General features: G+C 37.8%; 1 protein-coding gene across 5 annotated transcripts in view; it reads left to right on the top strand.

The window, feature by feature from the left end:
• LOC108523221 (AN1-type zinc finger protein 4-like) overlaps positions 1-19,460 on the top strand; it is a 35,096-nt gene extending 15,636 nt beyond the window's left edge. For 4 of the 5 annotated variants that reach the window (XM_017863732.1, XM_017863733.1, XM_017863734.1 and 1 more), the window contains exons 2-5: positions 775-1,075; positions 11,198-11,273; positions 12,224-12,291; positions 16,144-17,227. In XM_017863732.1, the coding sequence (XP_017719221.1) occupies positions 892-1,075; positions 11,198-11,273; positions 12,224-12,291; positions 16,144-16,439 (624 nt within the window). In that variant the 5' untranslated portion in view covers positions 775-891 and the 3' untranslated portion in view covers positions 16,440-17,227. Of the gene's footprint in view, positions 1-774; positions 1,076-11,197; positions 11,274-12,223; positions 12,292-16,143; positions 17,228-18,211 lie in introns of those variants that run through there. The other variant, XM_017863736.1, reaches the window with a different exon arrangement.
• The last annotated feature ends 604 nt before the right edge of the window (positions 19,461-20,064 follow it).

Raw genomic sequence — 20,064 nt, 5'->3', positions numbered from 1 at the left:
ATATATGTATATGCGCGCACACACACACACATATATATGTTAAATGACTGGGCACGGTGGCTCATGCCTGTAATCCCAGCACTTTGGGAGGCTGAGGTGGGTGGATCATGAGGTCAAGAGATCGAGATCATCCTGGCCAACATGGTGAAACCTTGTTTGTACTAAAAATACAAAAATCTTCTGGGCATGGTGGTAGGTGCCTGTAATTCCAGCTACTTGGGAGGCCGAGGCAGGAGAATTGCTTGAACCCGGGAGGCGGAGGTTGCAGTGAGCCAAGATTGTGCCACTGCACTCCAACCTGGTGACAGAGCGAGACTCTGTCAAAAAAAAAAAAAAAGTCAAATGTACAATGGTTGTGAGGTTATGCTTTGTATGGTATAGAAGACATAATTTGTATGTTTTAGAAAAGGATATGAATAAATTTTTCAAAGCCTTGCAAAAATGTACTGATGTGTTTGTTGAGTTTGGTTTATGTATCATTTAACAACGAAAGTATTTGTTGAGCATGTACTATATATATAAGTAACTGTGCTGAGCTCTCGTATGGTACATTATAATATAAAAAATATACCTATTCTTAATAATCTTATGGTCTCGATAGGAGAGTGATTTCAGAGACAAATGTGAAAAGTTCAGGATTAGACATAGTTAAAAGCACTAAAGTGAATTCTGGGGCTGTCTGGAAGATTGATATGGACCACAGGTATATGAAAAATCTTTATGGACAAATACGACTTTCAGATAGGCTTGTTAAAAAAATTCTTGTTTTTTTAGGTACAAAACTCAAAACATGAACAACAATATATATTACCAGTCTTCAAACCTGATTCGGCTAGAACTGGAATACAGTTGCCTACGACATATTTTAGAAGAAGTAGAAAAGTCAAAGTAATGGATAACAGAAAAGAGCCTCCATTCTTCAATGATGATGACATGGGACCATATTACTACAGACTTCATTTCTATGATACCATGGAGCTCTTCATTGAAACATTAACTGGAACATGTTTTGAGCTGAGAGTTTCACCTTTTGAAACTATTATTTCTGTGAAAGCAAAAATTCGAAGATTGGAAGGTACTCATCTTTCTTTGTTTTAGGATATGAAATAATGTCTAGTAATTTTGAAGTATTTTAATGGAGACAATTTCAAACATATATGATGTTAGAAAGAATAAGATACTGAACCCCCTTCTACTCCCTCTCTCCAACATTTATCAGCTTATGAACTATTTTGTACCCGTTGCTGTGTTCACCAGAGTCTTTAGAAGCAAATCCCTGGCATCATGCTGTGGTGTGAAATAATATTTTAGAGTCACTTTCAGCAGGTTATGGTGACATGCAAATTCTGTCTTAATTATTTTATAGTTACTTTTAATGTTACTTTATATTTTACTTTTAATGGGAAATAGTAATTATATTCCCTTCTAGGGATCTTATTTCCCTTTTTACACTGCTTTGCAACCATGCTTTTTTTTTTTTTTTTTTTTTTAATGCGGAGGTTTTCCGGAAAGAGTTTTTGGCTTACATTTACATACATTCAAAGTTCCCTTAGTATAGCAGGGGTGCTGAATAATGTGTAACGTCTCTTTTGTGGTTTGTATATTTGCAAAAAGTGCCTAAAAGTGCACTTTTAAACATTAAAATTAAAATTAGTCTTTTCTTTTCATTTTGCAGATTTCTGCAATAAGTAATGTTTGCCATTTGTAGTTGTTAAAAATCCAGTTTTGAGTAGAAAATTAAATTGTTCCATATAACAGTAAATGGATCTTTGTTGATGAAACCAGCTGGAACTTGCTTGTAATATAAAGGTAGTGACTAGGGTTACCCTCCAGCTGGTTTAAGTTCAGAATTGTAGAAGGATGAGGAGGGTTAGAATGTTTCATTTTTGTGAGGTCAAGGATTCTGATACGTGAGCTCCTGAATATTTGCTATTTCTCTAGCCCCAGGAGACATCCTACTGAAGTAAGTGGCTGGCCGAGTCCAGTGACCACATCAGTACATTCAGTAATGGCTCTTGAAGCTTTTGTCTGCCCTAAATGATTTGGTGAGGTCTAGAGTCATAATAGTCTATTTTGGCTTTGTTCTGCTTTGCAATTTATATCATAGTTTAGAGGATACCGAGCATGAAGATGAAATCCTCTTGTGTTGTAAATTATCTCTGTATTTTTTATCTCGTTCATGAATTTTAAATAACCTCTATGCAGCAAAAGCACTTTAGAGAGAATTCTGTTTCAATCTTTTTATGTCAGAAGAGTCAACTTGGGTTTAGAGGAGATTAATAACTCATCCAAGGGGAAATATTTAGTTTCCACGAGTCAGAACCAGAGCCAAGTTATAGATTCCTTGTCCTCTGTAGGAGGAGACATTGTGGGGACAAAAGCAGTGGCTTTGTGGTTATTAGACAATTGAATCTAAGTTTAGATGTTTATGAACAAATACAGATATTAGGAAATTAAATAAGGTAATATGTAAAATACCCTACTGTCTTAGTCTCCTGGAGCTGTCATAACAAAATACCACAGACTGGTGGCTTAAACAACAGAAATTTATTTCTGTCTGAAGGCTGAATATCAGGGTACCAGCATGGGCAGGTTCTGGTGGGGGCTCTCCTCTAGGCTTGCCCACTGCATTTTCACTGCATCTTCACATGGCAGAGAGAGAACATAGTCTTCTTCTTCTTTTTTTTTTTTTTCTCTGACACAGAGTTTTGCTCTTGTTGCCCAGACTGGAGTGCAATGGCACAGTCTCTACTCACCACAACCTCTGCCTCCTGGGTTCAAATGATTCTCCTGCCTCAGCCTCCCGAGTAGCTGGGATTACAGGCATGTGCCACCATGCCTGACTAATGTTGTACTTTTAGTAGAGATGGGGTTTCACCATGTTTACCAGGCTGGTCTTGAACTCTTGACCTCAGGTGATCCACCTGCCTTGGCCTCCCAAAGTGTTGGGATTACAGGCATGAGCCACCGCACCCAGCCGAAAAATACATTTTAAGCCCTTTCTGGGTGATCTTTATACCCTGGAAGACATTGGGGGTCACACAGTGTGAGTCAGACTCTCCAAGTTAGAGGGATATGGAATACGGAGGGCAGAGGTGAGGCTGCTTGGGTTTGTCCTGCCGGGAAAATGATTATTCTGCCAGACTGCTTTTCCTTTAGGGGAAGTTTTTGGTGAGTTGAGAACTAGAGCCTGGTGGGGAGAGTGGGGAGGATGGAGGGGCTAGTGGAGAAAGGGCTGAAGGAGTGTGCTGCATTAGGAACAAGGAGGCTGCAGCAAGGCAGGAGCAGGGCCTGCTCAGGGACTTGCAGTGGGCCTCGAAAAAGGGAACTGGAGTGCCGAAGCCTTGCTGCCCGGCTTCAGATGACTGGCTGCCCAAATTACTTAACCTCTCTTTATCTTAGGTGTCTCAGTCTAAAATGGAAGAAGAATAGTGTTTATCTCAAAGGGTTGTTCTCAGGATTAAATGAGTTAAAGGTGAAGTGATTAGCAGAGCGATCCTCCTGCCTCAGCCTTCCAAAAAGCTGGGATTACAGACGTGAGCCACCATGCCCAGCCCTCTTCCTTTGTTTATGTAGATCTGAGTTTCTGACCTACATCCTGTTTTCTGTGAATAATGTCTTTTAACATTTCTTGCAATATGGATGCACTGGCAACAAATTCTACCATGCTCAGCCCTCTTGCTTTCTTTATGTAGATCTTAGTTTCTAACCTACATCATTTTTTCTGTGAATAATGTCTTTTAAGGTTTCTTGCAAAAAAAACCTAGATTTTAACGCTTCTTGTTTGTCTGAAAAAGTATTTCTCCTTCATTTCTGAAGGATAATATTTCAGGGTATAGAATTCTAAGTTGGTGTTTTTTTTCTTTCAATACTAAATATTTCACTCCACTCTTTTCTTATTTGCATGATTTCTGATGATAACTCCCCTGTAGTAATTATCTTTGCTTCTCTTTAGGTAAGGTGTTTTTTTCCCTTTTCTGCCTGATTTAAGGATTTTGTCTTTGTCTTTGCTTTTCTACAGTTTGATATAATATGTTGAAGGTGTAGATTTTTTGGTAGTTACTGTGTTTGGTATTCTCTGAGCTTCTTGGATCTGCGGTTTGGTATGTTTCATTAATTTTGGAAAATCGGGCCATTATTTAACTATTTCTTCTGTCTCATTTTTTCTTCTGATATTCTAGTAGCACCTTTTGAAATTGCTACAACTTTTGAAATTGTCCCACAGTTAATAGATGTTGTTTTTGTGTGTTCTTTTTTCTCTTAACAGTCCGTTTTGCCAAGTTTATTTTCTTTTCTTTGTTTCTTTTATTTATTTATTTTGAGATGGGATTTCCCTATGTTGGCCAGGCTGGACTCAAACTCCTAGACTCAAATAATCCTTGTCCCTCAGCCTTTCAAGTAGTTGGGACTACAAGTGCATACCACTGTGCCTCTCCTAGGAAGTTTCTGTTGCCATTTTTCAAACTTCCCGATTCTTTTCTCACCACATCCAGTCTGCAGATGACCAATCAAAGGCATTCTTTATTACTGTTAGTGTTTTCATTTTTAACATCTACTTTTTATTCTTAAAGTTTCCATCTCTGCTTGTATTATCAATCCGTTATTTCATGTTGTATACTTTTCCATTAGATTTCCTAGCATATTAATATTAGCTATTTTAATTTCCCTGTCCGATAATTTCAAGATCTCTGCCATATCTATTTCTGATGCTAGTTTTCTCTTTTCAGACTGTGTGTTTTCATGTCTTTTAGCATGCTTTGTAATTTTTAGTTGAAAACCAGATATAATATATCAGGTAATAGGAATTGAGGTAAATAGGACATTAGAGTGAGGTTTTATCTTCAACTGGCTAGAAATTGGGCTGTGTTTAATGTTTGCTGTAGTTGCAAGTGCTAGAGGCTTCAAATTCCTCTCATTTTCTTGTTTTGTCTCCGCTGATGCCTTTGAGTTTCCCTGAAGACTCCTCCTTAGAGTTTGTGTCTTACAATTCTTTCAGTTGTAATCCACTGTTGTTATACTGGAGCCTTGTTAGTGTGGTGGTGAGATATTGGGAAAAGGGGAAACATTCTGTAATCTTACGATTAAATCTTTCAGTGGGTCTGTGCCTCTGGGCTGGGACCTTCAAAGTGTGTCTTGGCTTCTCTTCTCCCTCAGCTTCTAGTAGTTCAAGTGAGGTAGGGAGGCTAGAGGGGCCTGGTATACTGGCCCTCAGTAATTTCCCAGTGTCATGCTAGTCCACACTCAGCCTCTATGAATTCATCAAAATTACCACGGAAGTGTTCCTTCCAATTCATGACTTTAGAGGCTTCTGCTTCACGTAAACGGATCTTGACTCTGGCTCTCTGGGTTTGCCTATCTCAACAGATTTTTTTATGGTAGTTTACCTTACTACCTAATTTCTCTGATGGCACCAGGAAAAGTTGTTGGTTTTCAGTTTGTTCAGCTTTTTTTCTTGTAAGAAGTGGTGAATTAAAAGTTCTCCACATGTCAGAGCTGAAACTAGGAGTCTCAACTTCTTAAAAACATAACCATTTATTTTAAAATTCCAATAACTGTGTTAGCTATATCCTATAAGTTTTTGGTAAGTTGAATGTCAGTGTTACTAAATTCCAAGTATTTGTTTTGCTAAAAATATTTTTTTGTTTAAAAAATTGTAATAGTTACTTAAGGGCTTTGTAATCACAGCAATGTATACGATTAGATAGCTTTGATCATTTTTTGTAGTTTATACACATTGTTAATTTGCTAACTAATAATACTGAGCATGTTTTCATTTGTCTCCAAATTCTAACAAACCATTTTTTAGGAAGATATAATTTACATATCATACAATTTACATATTGTATTAGTTTGCTAGGGCTGTCATAGCAAAGTATCACAAACTGGGTGACTTAAACAACAGAAAGTTACACAGTTTTGGAGGCTGAAAATACGAAATTTAGCTGGTGAGTGTCAGGTCCTTCTGAGGGCTGTAGAATCTGTCACATGCCTCTCACCCAGCTCCTAGAGATTTGCTTTCAATCTTTCTAGTTCATTGACTTATTCAAGGCATCACCCTGGTCTTCTTACGTGATAATCTCCTTGTGTCTATGTGTATCTGCCTCCAAATTTCTCCTTTTTATGTGGATACCAGTCATATTGGATTAGGGCCCTCCCTAGTTACCTCACTTTAACTTGAATACATATGTCAAGATTCTATCTTCAAATTAAGGTCACATTCTGAGGTATAAGGGGCTTAGACTTCAACATAAGAATTTTGAAGGGACACAGTTCAACCCATAACAAGTATATCGTTCTGTTGGTGTTGGCAGACATTTACTATCATACAGTCACCACCACAATCAAGATATAGAACAGTTCCATTACCCATCAGAATTCTCCTGTACCTTTTGTGGTCAATCCCTTCCTCTATTCCAATCCCCTGTCGTACTCACTGATCTGTTTCTGTTCCTGTAATTTTGCCTTTTTTATAATTTTATATAAATGAAATCATATACTTTATAGTCTCTTAAGTCAGGTTGTTTTTCACTTACACATAATACATTTGAGACTTATCATATTGTTACATGTATCAGTAGTTCATTCTGTTTATGGCTGAGTAATGTTCCGTTATAAGGAAGTACCATAGTTATTCATTCCCAAGTTGAGGGACATCTGGGTGGTTTTTAGTTTTTGGTGATTACAAATAAAGTCATAAATTTTCACATACACATTTTATGGAAGCATAGGTTTTGTTTCACTTGGGTGAATACTTAAGAGTGGAATTGCTGAATTGCATAGGAAGTATATATTAACTTTATAAAACTGCTAAATTATTTTCCAGAGTGGCTGTTACCATTTTGTGTTTATATGAGTAATACATAAAAGTTCTGGTTGCTCTGTATCCTTATCAGCACTTAATAATATTGTCTGGGTTCTTTTAGTTTCAGTTTTGTTTCATTTTGCTATTATAATATGAATTGGCAATATTTCATTGTGGTTTTAATTTACATTTTCCTAGTGACTGATGATGTTATGCATCTTTTAATCTGCTTGTCATCTGTCTTAATAAGTTCAGGCTGAGAGGCTGAGCCAGGTGGATCACTCATGTCCTGGAGTTCAAGACCAGTCTGAGCAACGTTGTGAAACCCTGTGTCTACTAAAAATACAAAAATTATCTGGGCATGGTGGCATGCCCCTGGAGTCCCAGCTGCTCAGGAGGCTGAGGTGGGAGGATCGCTTGAGCTCAGGAGGTGGAGGTTGCAGTGAACTAAAATTGCATCTTTACAGTCCAGCCTGGGCAACAGATGAGACCCTGTCTCAAAAAAAAAAAAAAAAAGTTCAGGTTTCTGTCACAGAATACCATAGATTGGATGGCTTAAACAACAGAGTTTTATTTCTCACAGTTCTGGAGCTGGGAAGTCCAAGATTACCCACAGGTCTAGGGTCTGGTGAGGGCACTCTTTCTGGTTTGCAGACAGCTATTCTCTTTCTATATCCTCTCATGGTAAAGAGAGAGAGAGAGGGAGATCATCTCTCTTCTAAGGACACTAATCCCATTCTTGAGGACCCTACCCTCATGACCTAATTACCTCCAAAGACCTCCAACCTTACCTCTGATGCCATTATATTGGGTATTTAGCCTTCAGCATATGAATTTGAGTGGGGGAATACAAACATTCAGTCTGTTGCATCATCTGTATCTTTTCTGGTGAAGTATCTATTCGAATTTTTGTTGTTTTCTTGTTACTGTGTTTTGAGTTCTAGTGCTTTTAACTTTTCCATTACAGGTTTTTTGTTTTTATTTTTGTTTTTGAGACAGGTTCTCACTTTGTTACCCAGCCTGGAGTGCAGTGGCACAATTACAGCTCACTGCAGCTTTGAGCTCTCAGAGACAGGGTTTCACCATATTGGCCAGGCCGGTCTCAAACTCCTGACCTTGTGATCTGCCCACCTCAGCCTCCCAAAGTACTGGGATTACAGGCGTGAGGTGTGAGCCACCTCGCCTGGCCAATTCCCTCTTTTTCAGTCTTTTGGAATAGTTTGAATAGGATTGGTACCAATTCTTTTCTTTTATTTTTTTTTGAAACGGAGCCTTGCTCTGTCACCCAGCCTGGAGTGCAGTGGTACGATCTCGGCTCACTGCAACCTCTGCCTCCCAGGTTCAAGCAATTCTCCTGCCTCAGCCTCCCGAGTAGCTGGGACTACAGGTGCGTGAACCACACCCGGCTAATTTTTTATATTTTTAGTAGAGATGGGTTTCACTGTGTTAGCCAGGATGGTCTTGATCTTCTGACCTCGTGATCCACCCATCTTGGCCTCCCAAAGTGCTGGGATTACAGGCATGAGCCACTGAGCCTGGCCAGTACCAGTTCTTTGAATGTCTGGTAGAATTAGTCTGTGAATCCATCCAGCCCTGGGCTTTTTTTTTGTTGGCAATTTAAAAATTACTGATTCATTGTCACTGCTTGTTATTGGTTCAGGATTTCTATTTCTTCCTTACTTAAGGTAGGAGGATTGTATGTTTCTAGGAATTTATCCATTTCATCTAGATTGTCTAGGTTGTGTGCATAAAGGTATTTGTAGTAGTCTTGAATGATCTTCTGTATTTCTGTGGTGTAAGTTGTAATGTCTCCATTTTTATTTCTCAGTGAGTTTATTTGCATCTTCTGTTTTCTTTTCTTGATTGATATAGCTAATGGCCTGTGGATTTTGTTTATATTTTCAAAGAACCAACCTTTTGTTTATTGATCTTTAGTATTTTTTTGTTTCAATTCAATTTAGTTCTGCTCTGATCTTTATTTCTTTTCTTCTGCTAGCTGTGGGTTTGGTTCATTCTTGTTTCTTTAGTTCCTTGAGGTGTGATGTTACACATCAAACTGTGATGTCAGTTTGTGACCTTTCAGACTTTTTGATGTAGGCATTTAGCACTATATAAACTTTCCTCTTAGCACTGCATTTGCTGTATCTCAGAGGTTTAGATAACTTGTATCACTATTATCATTCCTTTGGAAGAATTTCTAAATCTCCATTTTGATTTCAAAATGTTAACCCAAAAATCGTTCAGCAGCAGATTGTTTAATTTCTGTGTATTTGGAGTTGATTTCTAATTTTATTCTACTGTGGTCTGGGGGGATACTTGATAGAATTTTGATTTTTAAAAATATTTTGAGACTTTTTTGTGCCCTCTCATATGATCTTGGAGTTTCATGATGAGAAGAATGTATGTTTTTCAGTTCTTTGGTCGAATGTTCTGTAAATATCTGTTAGGTCCATTTGTTCTAGAGTGCAGTTTAAGTCCATTGTTTCTTTGTTGACTTTCTGTCTTCATGACCTGTCTGGTGCTGTCAGTGGAGGGTTAAAGTCCCCCAGTATTGTGTTGTTGTCTATCTCTTTTCTTAGTAGTAATTGTTTTATGAATCTGGGAGCTCAGGAGTTAGGTGCATATATATTTAGGATTGTAATATCTTCTTGTTGGACTGATCCTTTTATCATTATGTAACGACCTTCTTTGTCTTTTTTTTTTTTTTAATGTTGTTGCTGTAAAGTCTGTTTTATGTGATATAAGAATAGCTATTCCTGTTCGCTTTTGATTTCCATTTTAGGCCTTAAATATTAAACTCTTCAGGCCTGATTCATGATGTCTTTTTTTTTTTTTTTTTTTTAAGAGATGGAGTCTCACTCTGTTGCCAGGCTGGAGTGCAGTGGCGCAATCTCGGCTCACTGCAACCTCTGCCTCACAGGTTCAAGTGATTCTCCTGCCTCAGCCTTCTGAGTAGCTGCGACTACAGGCGCCTGCCACCATGCCTGGCTAGTTTTTGTATTTTTAGTAGAGATGGGGTTTCACCATGTTGGCCAAGATGGTCTCGATCTCTTGACCTCGTGATCGACCTGCCTCGGCCTCCCAAAGTGCTGGGATTACAGGCATGAGCCACTGCACCCAGCCCAAAACCTTTTTTTTTTTTTTCAACTTTTATTTTCGGTTCAGTGGATATATGGGCAGGTTTGTTACATGGGTAAATTGTGTGTTGCTGAAGTTTGGTGTATGAATTATCCTGTCACCCAGGATGTGAGCATAGTACTCGATAGGTAGTTTTTCAACCCACATCCCCTTCCCTCCCCATGTGGTCCATAGTGTCTATTGTTCCCATATTTGTGTCCATAAATACTCAGTGTTTAGCTCTTGCTTATAAGTGAGAACACATGGTATTTGGGTTTTCTGTTCCTGCGTTTGTTCTCTTAGGATGATGGCCTCCAGCTGCATTCATGTTGCTGCAAAGGACATAATTTTATTATTTTTATGGCTGCATGGTGTTCTGTGGTGTATATGCACCACATTTTATTTGTCCAGTCCACTGTTGCAGGGGCGTCTTGATTGATTTCATCTCTTTGGTATTGTGAATAGTGCTGTGATGGACATACCAGTGCATGTGTCTTGCTGATAGAACGGTTTATTTTTCTTTGGGTATATGCCCAGTAGTGGGATTGCTGGGTTGAATGGTAGTTCTATTTTAACCTCTTTGAGAAATCTCCACATTGCTTTCCACAATGGCTGAACTAATTTGCATTCCCACCAGCAGTGTATGCGTTCCCTGTTCTCCTCAACCTTGCCAACATCTGCTATTTTTTGACTTTTTAATAATGGCCATTCTGACAGGTGTGAGCTTGTATCTCATTGTGGTTTTGATTTACATTTCTCTAATGATTAGTGATGTTGAGCTTTTAAAATATATTTGTTGGCAACATATATGTCTTTTTTTTTGAGAAGTGTCTGTTCATGTCCTTTGCCCATTTTTTAATGGGGTTGTTTTTTGTTTGTTGAATTAAGTTCTTTGTAGAATATAGATATTAGACTTTTATCAGATGCATAGTTTGTGAATGTGTTCTCCCATTCTGTAGATCATCTCTTTACTCTGTTGATAGCTTCTTTTGCTGTGCAGGAGCATACTATCTTGCCTTTTTAAAGGGCTTTCTATCTTATACCTTGTTTTAGGACCAGAGAGTTGTTGCAACACCTGTTCTTTTCTACAGTGAATGGATTGGACTATATCTCCTTTTAGACATGCCTTCTGTAAATTTTAGCACCTAGCATTCAATTTAGAACAATGTTTAATTTATTAGTACTCTTAGTTCCTTAATGAAATAGATTTGTATCATACTCTTTTGGAGATGCTATTGAATTCTTTTAACACTTTTTTTTAAATAACTTTCCCTTAAGGTATTCCCATCTGTCGACAGCACTTAATTTGGAATAACATGGAACTTGAAAATGATTATTGCTTGAATGATTACAAGTGAGTGTAATTGCATATTGGCTGTTTTGTAGGCACTTAGTATTATGACTCCATATGCTAATATTTGTCTTTTGAACTCTTAGATCATGTCTCTTTTTCTTCTGAATAGTTCAGATTCCTAGATTTCATCATACATCCTGAACTTTAGATGCATTAGTTTGGTACTCTATACTACTTAACCTTTATCCTCTGATACGTTTATGTTCCCTTTTCATTTTTCATGTCAAGCTGTTTATCTCTTGCCTTTTGAAATCCTCCCATTATCTTCTTGCCTGCTTTGCTCCTTTCTTTGAATATTGAACCATTCCTTCCTGGCCATGTTCCTTTTCTTTCTGTTTTTACAAGAGTTTTGGATAAGAGAGAATTGTTCTTCCCAAAGTCTTTCCTTTCTCATTAAGCCCTGCTTTTGTTACTAAGCAATGCTGTGTGCACCAGTGACTACCAACATACTTTCTGACACTTTGTCTCTCTTATTTCTCCCCTCTTTCACATAATTCATCACTCCTTTCTTAAGAAAAGGGCAAAAGGATAAGAGGCAATGTGGAATAGCTGTAAGAGTACTGAGAGTTAGGAGACCTTGTTCTTGTTCTATTTTCTATTTTATTAAATAGATTTGCTATTTTCTACACTTTGGGTCTTGGGCAAGCCACTTTTGTTCTCTGGGCCTCCTTTTCCTTAATGTGAAATGAACAAGCTAAAACACATAATCACAGAGGTCTTTTCCAGTATGTTTATTCTTGGATTTCTTTATGGCTTATGAGAATTTGTTTCACTTCTTTTATTATTTGTACCAGTAAATACGTTAACATTTTATATGTATTTATATTGCTATATTTTTATATTTTAGAGAGTAGGCACTCTGCCTGATAAGCCAGCATGTAATTATGTGTACATTTAGCACTGAATGCATTTTGATGATTATGATTTATTTTTGTGTTAACTCTCCACAGCATTTCAGAAGGGTGTACCTTGAAGCTAGTTTTGGCTATGCGTGGCGGACCTATAAATACTAGAAGAGGTAGGCATATATATATATATAAAAGCAATTTGACAGTAACATTCTTTATGTCAGTTAATATTTTTATAGCCTCAGGTTTCATTTAGGTTTCCTTTCTGCTATTAGGTCTTAGAAAAATCACATTTGGTTCTCTAGGCCTTGTTCTTTAAAACCTAATGCCTAGAGGCTGGAACTCTAAAATACAATTCAGAAAAATCACCTGATTCCTGATCCAATTCAGGGAGATTTAAAAATAAACCTTTTGCCAATATAGGGAAAAGAAATGGAATGACTTACTGTAAGTATTATGTTACCATTGAGTTTAGTTTCATAGGAATCTTGTTTATTTTTAAATCTACCAGATCTTCAATTCCTGAGATTATGATTGTTTTGCAAAATTCCAACGTTGCCTGTTTACTTGGTTTGTGATGCATCTGGGTTTCATGGATATTATCATGGCCCTGTTGCATCCTTTCTCAGAATATAAGTAGTTCTGAAATCCAGTCATTCATTCAACAACTACATATTGAGCATCTACTAAATGGTCAGTGCAATGTTCCAAGTATGGTAGACACGGGAGAGAAAGTCTCTGCTTCATGACAGTGCCTACAATAAATGTGTAAAGAGTCGACGTAACTCCTAATGGTTGTAAGTGCTATGCAGAAAACAGGGTAGGAAGGGCCCTCAAAAAAGGTGACATTAGGCCGGGCGCGGTGGCTCAAGCCTGTAATCCCAGCACTTTGGGAGGCCGAGACGGGCGGATCACGAGGTCAGGAGATCGAGACCATCCTGGCTAACACGGTGAAACCCTGTCTCTACTAAAACTACAAAAAACTAGCCGGGCGATGTGGCGGCGCCTGTAGTCCCAGCTACTCGGGAGGCTGAGGCAGGAGAATGGCGTGAACCCGGGAGGCGGAGCTTGCAGTGAGCTGAGATCTGGCCACAGCCCTCCAGCCTGGGTGACAGAGCGAGACTCCGTCTCAAAAAAAAAAAAAAAAAAAAAAAAGATGACATTAGTGGAGACTTGATTGATGAGAGGGTTTTATTAAGCACAAGAAGAGCAGGCAGTATTCACATTGGTCCCTGAGTCAGGTGTGTCACATGAATTCCCATCAAGTGGAGGAGACTAGTCAGAGTGTCCTCTTCTGTGGACCTCATTTTGAGGAAGGCCTTCAGATTTATTTGATCCTTCACTAACCAGAAAACTGAAGGATAAGTATTGATTCTACTCCTGGCTTGCTTCCACATGTCAAATTATATCCCTATTTTCATAATTTTGGTTAGAAGATAGGATTATTGCCATCTTTTTCTTAGCTACTTCAAGAGGATTTAATGAGATATGCTACTTTGGCTGTTGAACTGCTTTTTATAGGTTAGAGAAAACAAAGTGAGTAATGTTAGGGCGTGTTAGCGCTCCTGATATCAGAGACTTTTAAATAATTTGATTTAAGTAATTGTCCTATGTGACATTTACGGTAATAACTATGTGATGTTTATAGGAATAACTCTTGAGAGTAGCACAAGAACCCTATGTTTACTGAGCCATTATATTAAGAGAGAATTATATACTGTTTAATGCCATGTGAATTCTATTGTATTACATTTTTGAAAGTTGGTTATTTGTGTGTAATACTACTTTAAACCAGAGTGTCTAATCAAAACACCTTCTTTTCTTATTAGAACTAAAATTGTTTTATATGTTTATGAGGAGTGTGATACAGACTCTGAGGTAAACTTTTTTTTTGAGATGGAGTCTTGTTCTGTTGCCCAGGCTGGAGTGCAGTGGCTTGATCTCAGCTCACTTCAACCTCTGCCACCTGGGTTCAAGTGATTCTCCTGCCTCAGCCTCCTGAGTAGCTGGGATTATAGGCACTGGGATTGAGGTTAGGAGTTTGAGACCAGACTGGCCAACATGGTGAAACCCCATCTCTACTAAAAATTCAAAAATTAGCTGGGCATGGTGGCGGGCTACTCAGGAGGCTGAGACACAAGAATTGCTTGAACCTGAGAGACACAGGTTACAGTTGAGTGGAGATTGCGCCACTGCGCTCCAGTCTGGGCGACAGAGCAAGACTCCGTCTCAAAAAAAAAAAAAGAAAAAATATGTTTGCCTCAGAATCTGTATAACACTCTTCATAAACATATGAGTGAGTGAGACTCTGTCTCAAATAAAGAATACAAATAAAAGATAAAATTGTTTTGAAATAACCATTATCAAAGCAGCATAGAAAGATTAAAATTAGTTTCTTTTCTAAAACTAAATTGTGCCCAATGCATATCAAACTTCATATATACTGTTTTATAGCTGGTAAAATCTGAAAGACTTTTCTGTTGTGAGAAGATACACACATACACCTGCCTGAGTAAGGCGCCCTGTGCTGGTTTAGGAAAGGCTTTCATGTGACTGTGGTAATGGCTATAGTAATATCTAAAAAAATAGGCATAATTTTTATTTCTTTTTTGTTGTATTTTGTTGTTTTTTTTTCCCCCAAAGGTCTGCCCTCTGATCCAAATTTTTATCTCTGGATGTAATATGGAAAGTGGAGCATTAACTTACAAAGGGCAAGAAGTTGTTTGAAAAGTGTCTTTTAATATTTATACATTTTGGGCCTATGAAAGTAAATAAAAACATCCAAATAACTATTTTCATAAAGCAAGCTAAATCATAAGATTTTTGTGTTAGTAATAGTGTTATTGAATTTAGGCTATGGAAACATCTTTGATGTTTTTACCTTACTGCTTTCCAAGTTTAATACTTTCCTATTGCTGCAACTTCTTTTTAAAGGATTGTAGAGCACCACGATTCTGTTAATAAATAAATAAAAGTTATGCAGCTTGGGAAATCTTTGCCTCTTTTAGGAGAAAGCAAATGTTTCTGCAGTGTGATGAGAATGTCTTTGGGAGAGAACTTTTATTTTTTCCTGGAACTGTTGCAGTTTTAGTACATTAAGTGACCCCCTCCCGTTCTAAGTTATTATGTACTTTTAATTACTTAATTTCACGTCAAGAAACAGCTCTCAGAATCAGCCTTTATATAAAACCAGAAAGAAAAAAATAAGTCTGCTTACTTCTAATTTCTTAGATATGTCTCCTAATTATGTATTTGTGTGTGTGTGTGTGTCCCCCTTTTTTTTTTTGGGATACAGTCTCCCTCTGTCGCCAGGCTGGAGTGTAGTGGCGCAATCTCAGCTCACTGCAACTGCCGGCCCCTGAGTTCAAGCAATTCTCCTGCCTTACCCTCCCGAATAGCTGGGACTACAGGTGCACGCCACCATGCCCAGCTAATTTTTGTATTTTTTCTAGTAAAGACGGGGTTTCACCATGTTGGCCAGGATGGTCTCGATCTCTTGACCTCATGATCTGCCTGCCTCGGCCTCCCAAAGTGCTGGGATTACAGGCATGAGCCACCACATACGACTGTGTCTGTGTACTTTTAATCCAAAGTAAGTGGGATTTATGTTGATTTTAATTATTGTTGGAACCAATATTTGAAAATATAGGGAGCAAAAAGTATATGGTAAAAGAATTGTTGATAGTAATGTCATAGAATCAGGAAATATACAGACTCTAGTGGCATAGGGAGAAAAATATAGACTATAATGGCATAGGACAAAAAACCCTCATGTTTTGGTTTAGCTCTGTCTTTTAACATAGTAACATAATCATGCATTTCGTTTGTTTGTTTCTTATTAATACAACATAAGGAATGCTATATTAACTCTAGAAAGATCAGAAACTTATTTGAAGAATATCATGTTTATATTATATGCACAGGGCTGTTGTTCAAATTCAGTACATTATATCCTGTTACTACTGTGCCCAGATGCATAAAACTTGATCCAAATCGAAGACTTATCAATTTTCCATTTGTAGTTCCTACAGAAGATCCAGTTAGGAAGATGGCAGAGTACTTGGATTCCAGTCGAGTTGAGGTCTGGGAGAAGACCTCCTGCAACAAACAAGTTACATTTTTGGTGTACCGAGAAGGAGATCAATTGAATTTCTTTCCTGCAGTAGATAGGGGAGATGGCACTTTAACACCATTATCTGACTCTTCAAAGAAAATAGGTTTTCATTTGCATGTCTTACGGAGAAAAGGAGAACATTGTATGAGGTACTCCATAAACTTTTGTTTACCTTGTGTTGTCAAAATAATCTATATATATTAACAAATGTCATGCATCTTATTCCTACTCCAGCCCCCAATATATAAGTCTGAAATTGTCCTTCATATGATTGATATGATAAAACTGAGGTTTTTTTACAGAGTGGGATGTTTTCATAAAAAGATTTGTTTCTGTTACTCTGTGAAACTCTAAGATGCCTAATAGATTATAGAATCCTGTCATAGTAGTGTGTTATTATACAACCTTAGCATAATAGAAAGGGTTAAACCTGAAGTTGATACCTTTTTTTCTAAATTTAAGTCTGCTGCTTAAAGGCGCATAAATCTCTTCTCTGATCTTGTTTTCCTATTCTATAAAAGGGAGAGAAATTGTAATATTCTAAAATCAGGACGAAAAACCCTACAGATATTTAGCTAAGCAATAGAAAAATCAGAGAATTGGACAAGGCAACCTCTCAGTTAGTTGCTATGCATTCTGAGTTACTATGATTATCTTCTTTCACTTCAAGTTATTAAGCATTCACTCAGTGAACTTCTATGGCCATTCATTGAGCAAGGCACTGATGTTGTAAAGATGATGGTTCCTACCTTTATGGAGCATGCAGTCTGCTATAAAGAGTATCGGTGATACAATGTTGGTGATGTTATAAAAAGATATCAGGATCTCTGGGAGAACAGGTGAGAGGGCCTTTATTATGCATGAAAGGCAGAGAGTTAGACACAACCTCTGAGAAGCTGTGACCCTAAAAGGGGAGTGGAGTTTGCCAAGCAGACAGAGAAAGGGAAGGTGTTACAGGTCCTGCAAAATAAAAAGGTAGTGGTGAAATCATTTAAAGAAAAAACAGCTTGTAGTTTGGAGAACAGTTTCTGTGGGTCAGGAGTCCAGGCACAGCATCACTGTGCTCCAAGTCTCACAATCTGGAGTCAAGGTGTCAGCAAGTCTCTTATCAGGAGGCTTGATTGGGGAGGAGAATCTACTTACAAGGTCACTCTTATTGCTGGCATAATTCATTTCCTTTCAGTTATATGATGGAGGGCCCAGTTTTTTGCTGGCTGTTGACTAGAGGCTGCCCTCAGCTCCCTCTTGATGAATTCAAAACCGACTGATTTAGGGCCTAAATTACATCTGCAGCGTCCTTTGCCATATTCAGTTGGCTAGAATCAAGACGTCCATCATGCCCAGGCTCACGGGTAGGAAACCATATGTGATGTGAACACCAGGGGTCAAGAGTCAGAGAGATTCTCCTCGGATTCTGCCCACCACAGAGTGTTATGTGAAAGAAAGATTGGACTCAATTTTTTGTGGCCTCAGAGAGCAGACTGTGACACATGGGTGTTACCTGTTGACTTTAATATGTCAGCATCTGGTTAGCACTACAAACTTGGCATAAACCATGGGCAAGAAATGGAGGAGGTAGCAGTGAGGGTTACAGCCTTAGGCCATTAATAGAATGTCTTCATACCACTTTTGCCATGTGCTGGCTCACTGTTTAGTTTTCTTCCCTAGTACACACTCTTTTGGCTCCCTTTTCCTAAAGGAAACCCAAGCTCCTCAGCTTAGTGTATGAGTCCTTTGACAACCTGTCACCATAGTTTTCCAGGTCTTTTCATTATGCTGTGTTTTATACACCTTTTCCTTTTCTTAAAATGTCGTTTTCTCCTCTTACTCCGGCTTCTCCTCAGCCAACTTCTATTTGTTTTTATGACTCAGCTCAAATGTCATCATGGAATTTAATTAGAACTGTCTTATTGTTCATCACAAGATAATTTATTTATTTTTTCTTCCTTTGTATTCATTTACAATAATTGGACAAGGAAAGGGATGGATGAATGAGAAAGAGGAGTAGAAAACGATCTGGTCATACCATGAAGGACATTTATCTTTCCTGTTCTAGAAGAGGCTTTCCTAGTCTACAACAAAGGTAGCAAACTTCTTCTGTAAAGGTGTGCAGATAGTAACTATTTTAGGATTTTTAGGCCAAGATACAGCATTAAGGATATTAAATAGGTACTTATGTAACAAGAGAGAAAACAAATCTCCACAAAACTTTTACTAACAAAGTTCAAAATATAAGACTAACAATTGGGTACTTTTCTTCTGTTTGTACCACAGAATTCCAGAGAAGAATGGAATTCTTTTTCATGGGAATAATGTTTTACCTAATTGAGGTTGAAAGTTAGTGTTGCCCATCAAATTTGCAAGGTCAATTGCAAAAGTTCACTTGTTAATACTGATCTGTAATGAGATTTTGTGTATTTTATCTTAGAAAAAATTTTTTTCACACACATAGGTACTGTCAGATACTGCTATCAGTCCATGAGCACATTATTTTATTGAGCATATTGATCATTTGTAAGACATTTATAAAATTCTATCAGATCTTCTCTTGCTGTTTGCCCTGGAAGCTCCTCAGTTGCACATTTAAATTAATTTTGAAATAGGACATTTTTTTGGAAATTGCCCTGAGGTATAAAATCACTGCTAGACCTATAGCTTGAGCTCAGAAATATATCTGCTGCAAATTTCTATGGGAATAGAGATATTACCTAATTTCAACTTTTGAAAGCATAGGAATGATTGCAGCTTGCTATTACATGCAATTCAAACATTAGTTGTTGTTAACATGACATTATTGCAGTATATGTTTCACATATAAACATCGTTTTAGTTTGTAATTTTAGGTTAAATTCATTACGAAACATTATGAAGTCCACAGTAAAAATTAATTTCCAAAGACAATTAAAAAATTTAAAAAGTGTTTGATAATAGTAGTTAAGGCCAGTTCTTCTCATTCAGAGTTCCTGAGCTAAAAAAAGTCATAATAAAACTTTTATTACCAGTAAGCCACCAAACTGATGATGGATAAGTCCATGAAACAATTGAAGTTTACCATTAACACTGCTGGTTTAATAACACAGGATAGATTCAGATATTTACCATGAAATACCTGCTGATGAATAACTGTATACTTTAAAGACCTTACATGTTTAAGGGGCATGGTGGCTCACACCTGTAATCCCAGCACTTTTGGAAGGTGGGTGGAATCTCTTGAGTCCAGGAATTTGAGAAGCCCGGGCAACACAGTGAAACTCCATCTCGAAAAAAATTAGCTGGGCTTGGTGGCACACACCTGTAGTCCTAGCTACTCCAGAGGCTGTGGTGGGAGCATTGCTTGAGCCCAGGAGGTAGAGGTTGCGGTGAGCCGAGATCGCACCACTGCACTCCAGCCTGGGTGACAGAGTGAGACCCTGTCTCAAAAAGACAAAAAAAAAAAAAAAAAAAAAAAGGCCTTACATGTTCACTAACTCTATAAATTTGTCCAGCTAAGTTTTTTTTTTTTTCTGTTCCACACATCACCCCATCAGTCATAGCAGAGTTCACTTAAAGTTATACTAAATTAATGTTTTAGCAATTTATTTGAAAGTATTCTCACCTGTAGTAGCTTCATGCAGACTATTCATAGGGGCCAACTCTTCAGTCACTTCAAACTTGGTAATGATGCCCTCAATAAACAGTAACACAGAGCAATATGGGTGATATATGTCAGTTCATCAAAAAACAAGGAAAATGACTCAATCATTTACCTTATTTTTAAATCAGCTGTTGACGTTGCTTCCAATGCTGTCAACTTTTTGAGAAATTGTTCCTGCTGAAAAAGTAACCTTTA

The sequence above is a fragment of the Rhinopithecus bieti genome, unplaced genomic scaffold (genome assembly GCF_001698545.2).
Source record: "Rhinopithecus bieti isolate Rb0 unplaced genomic scaffold, ASM169854v2 scaffold_73398, whole genome shotgun sequence".
NCBI lineage: Eukaryota > Metazoa > Chordata > Mammalia > Primates > Cercopithecidae > Rhinopithecus > Rhinopithecus bieti.
This window is presented reverse-complemented; position numbering and strand designations above follow the sequence as displayed.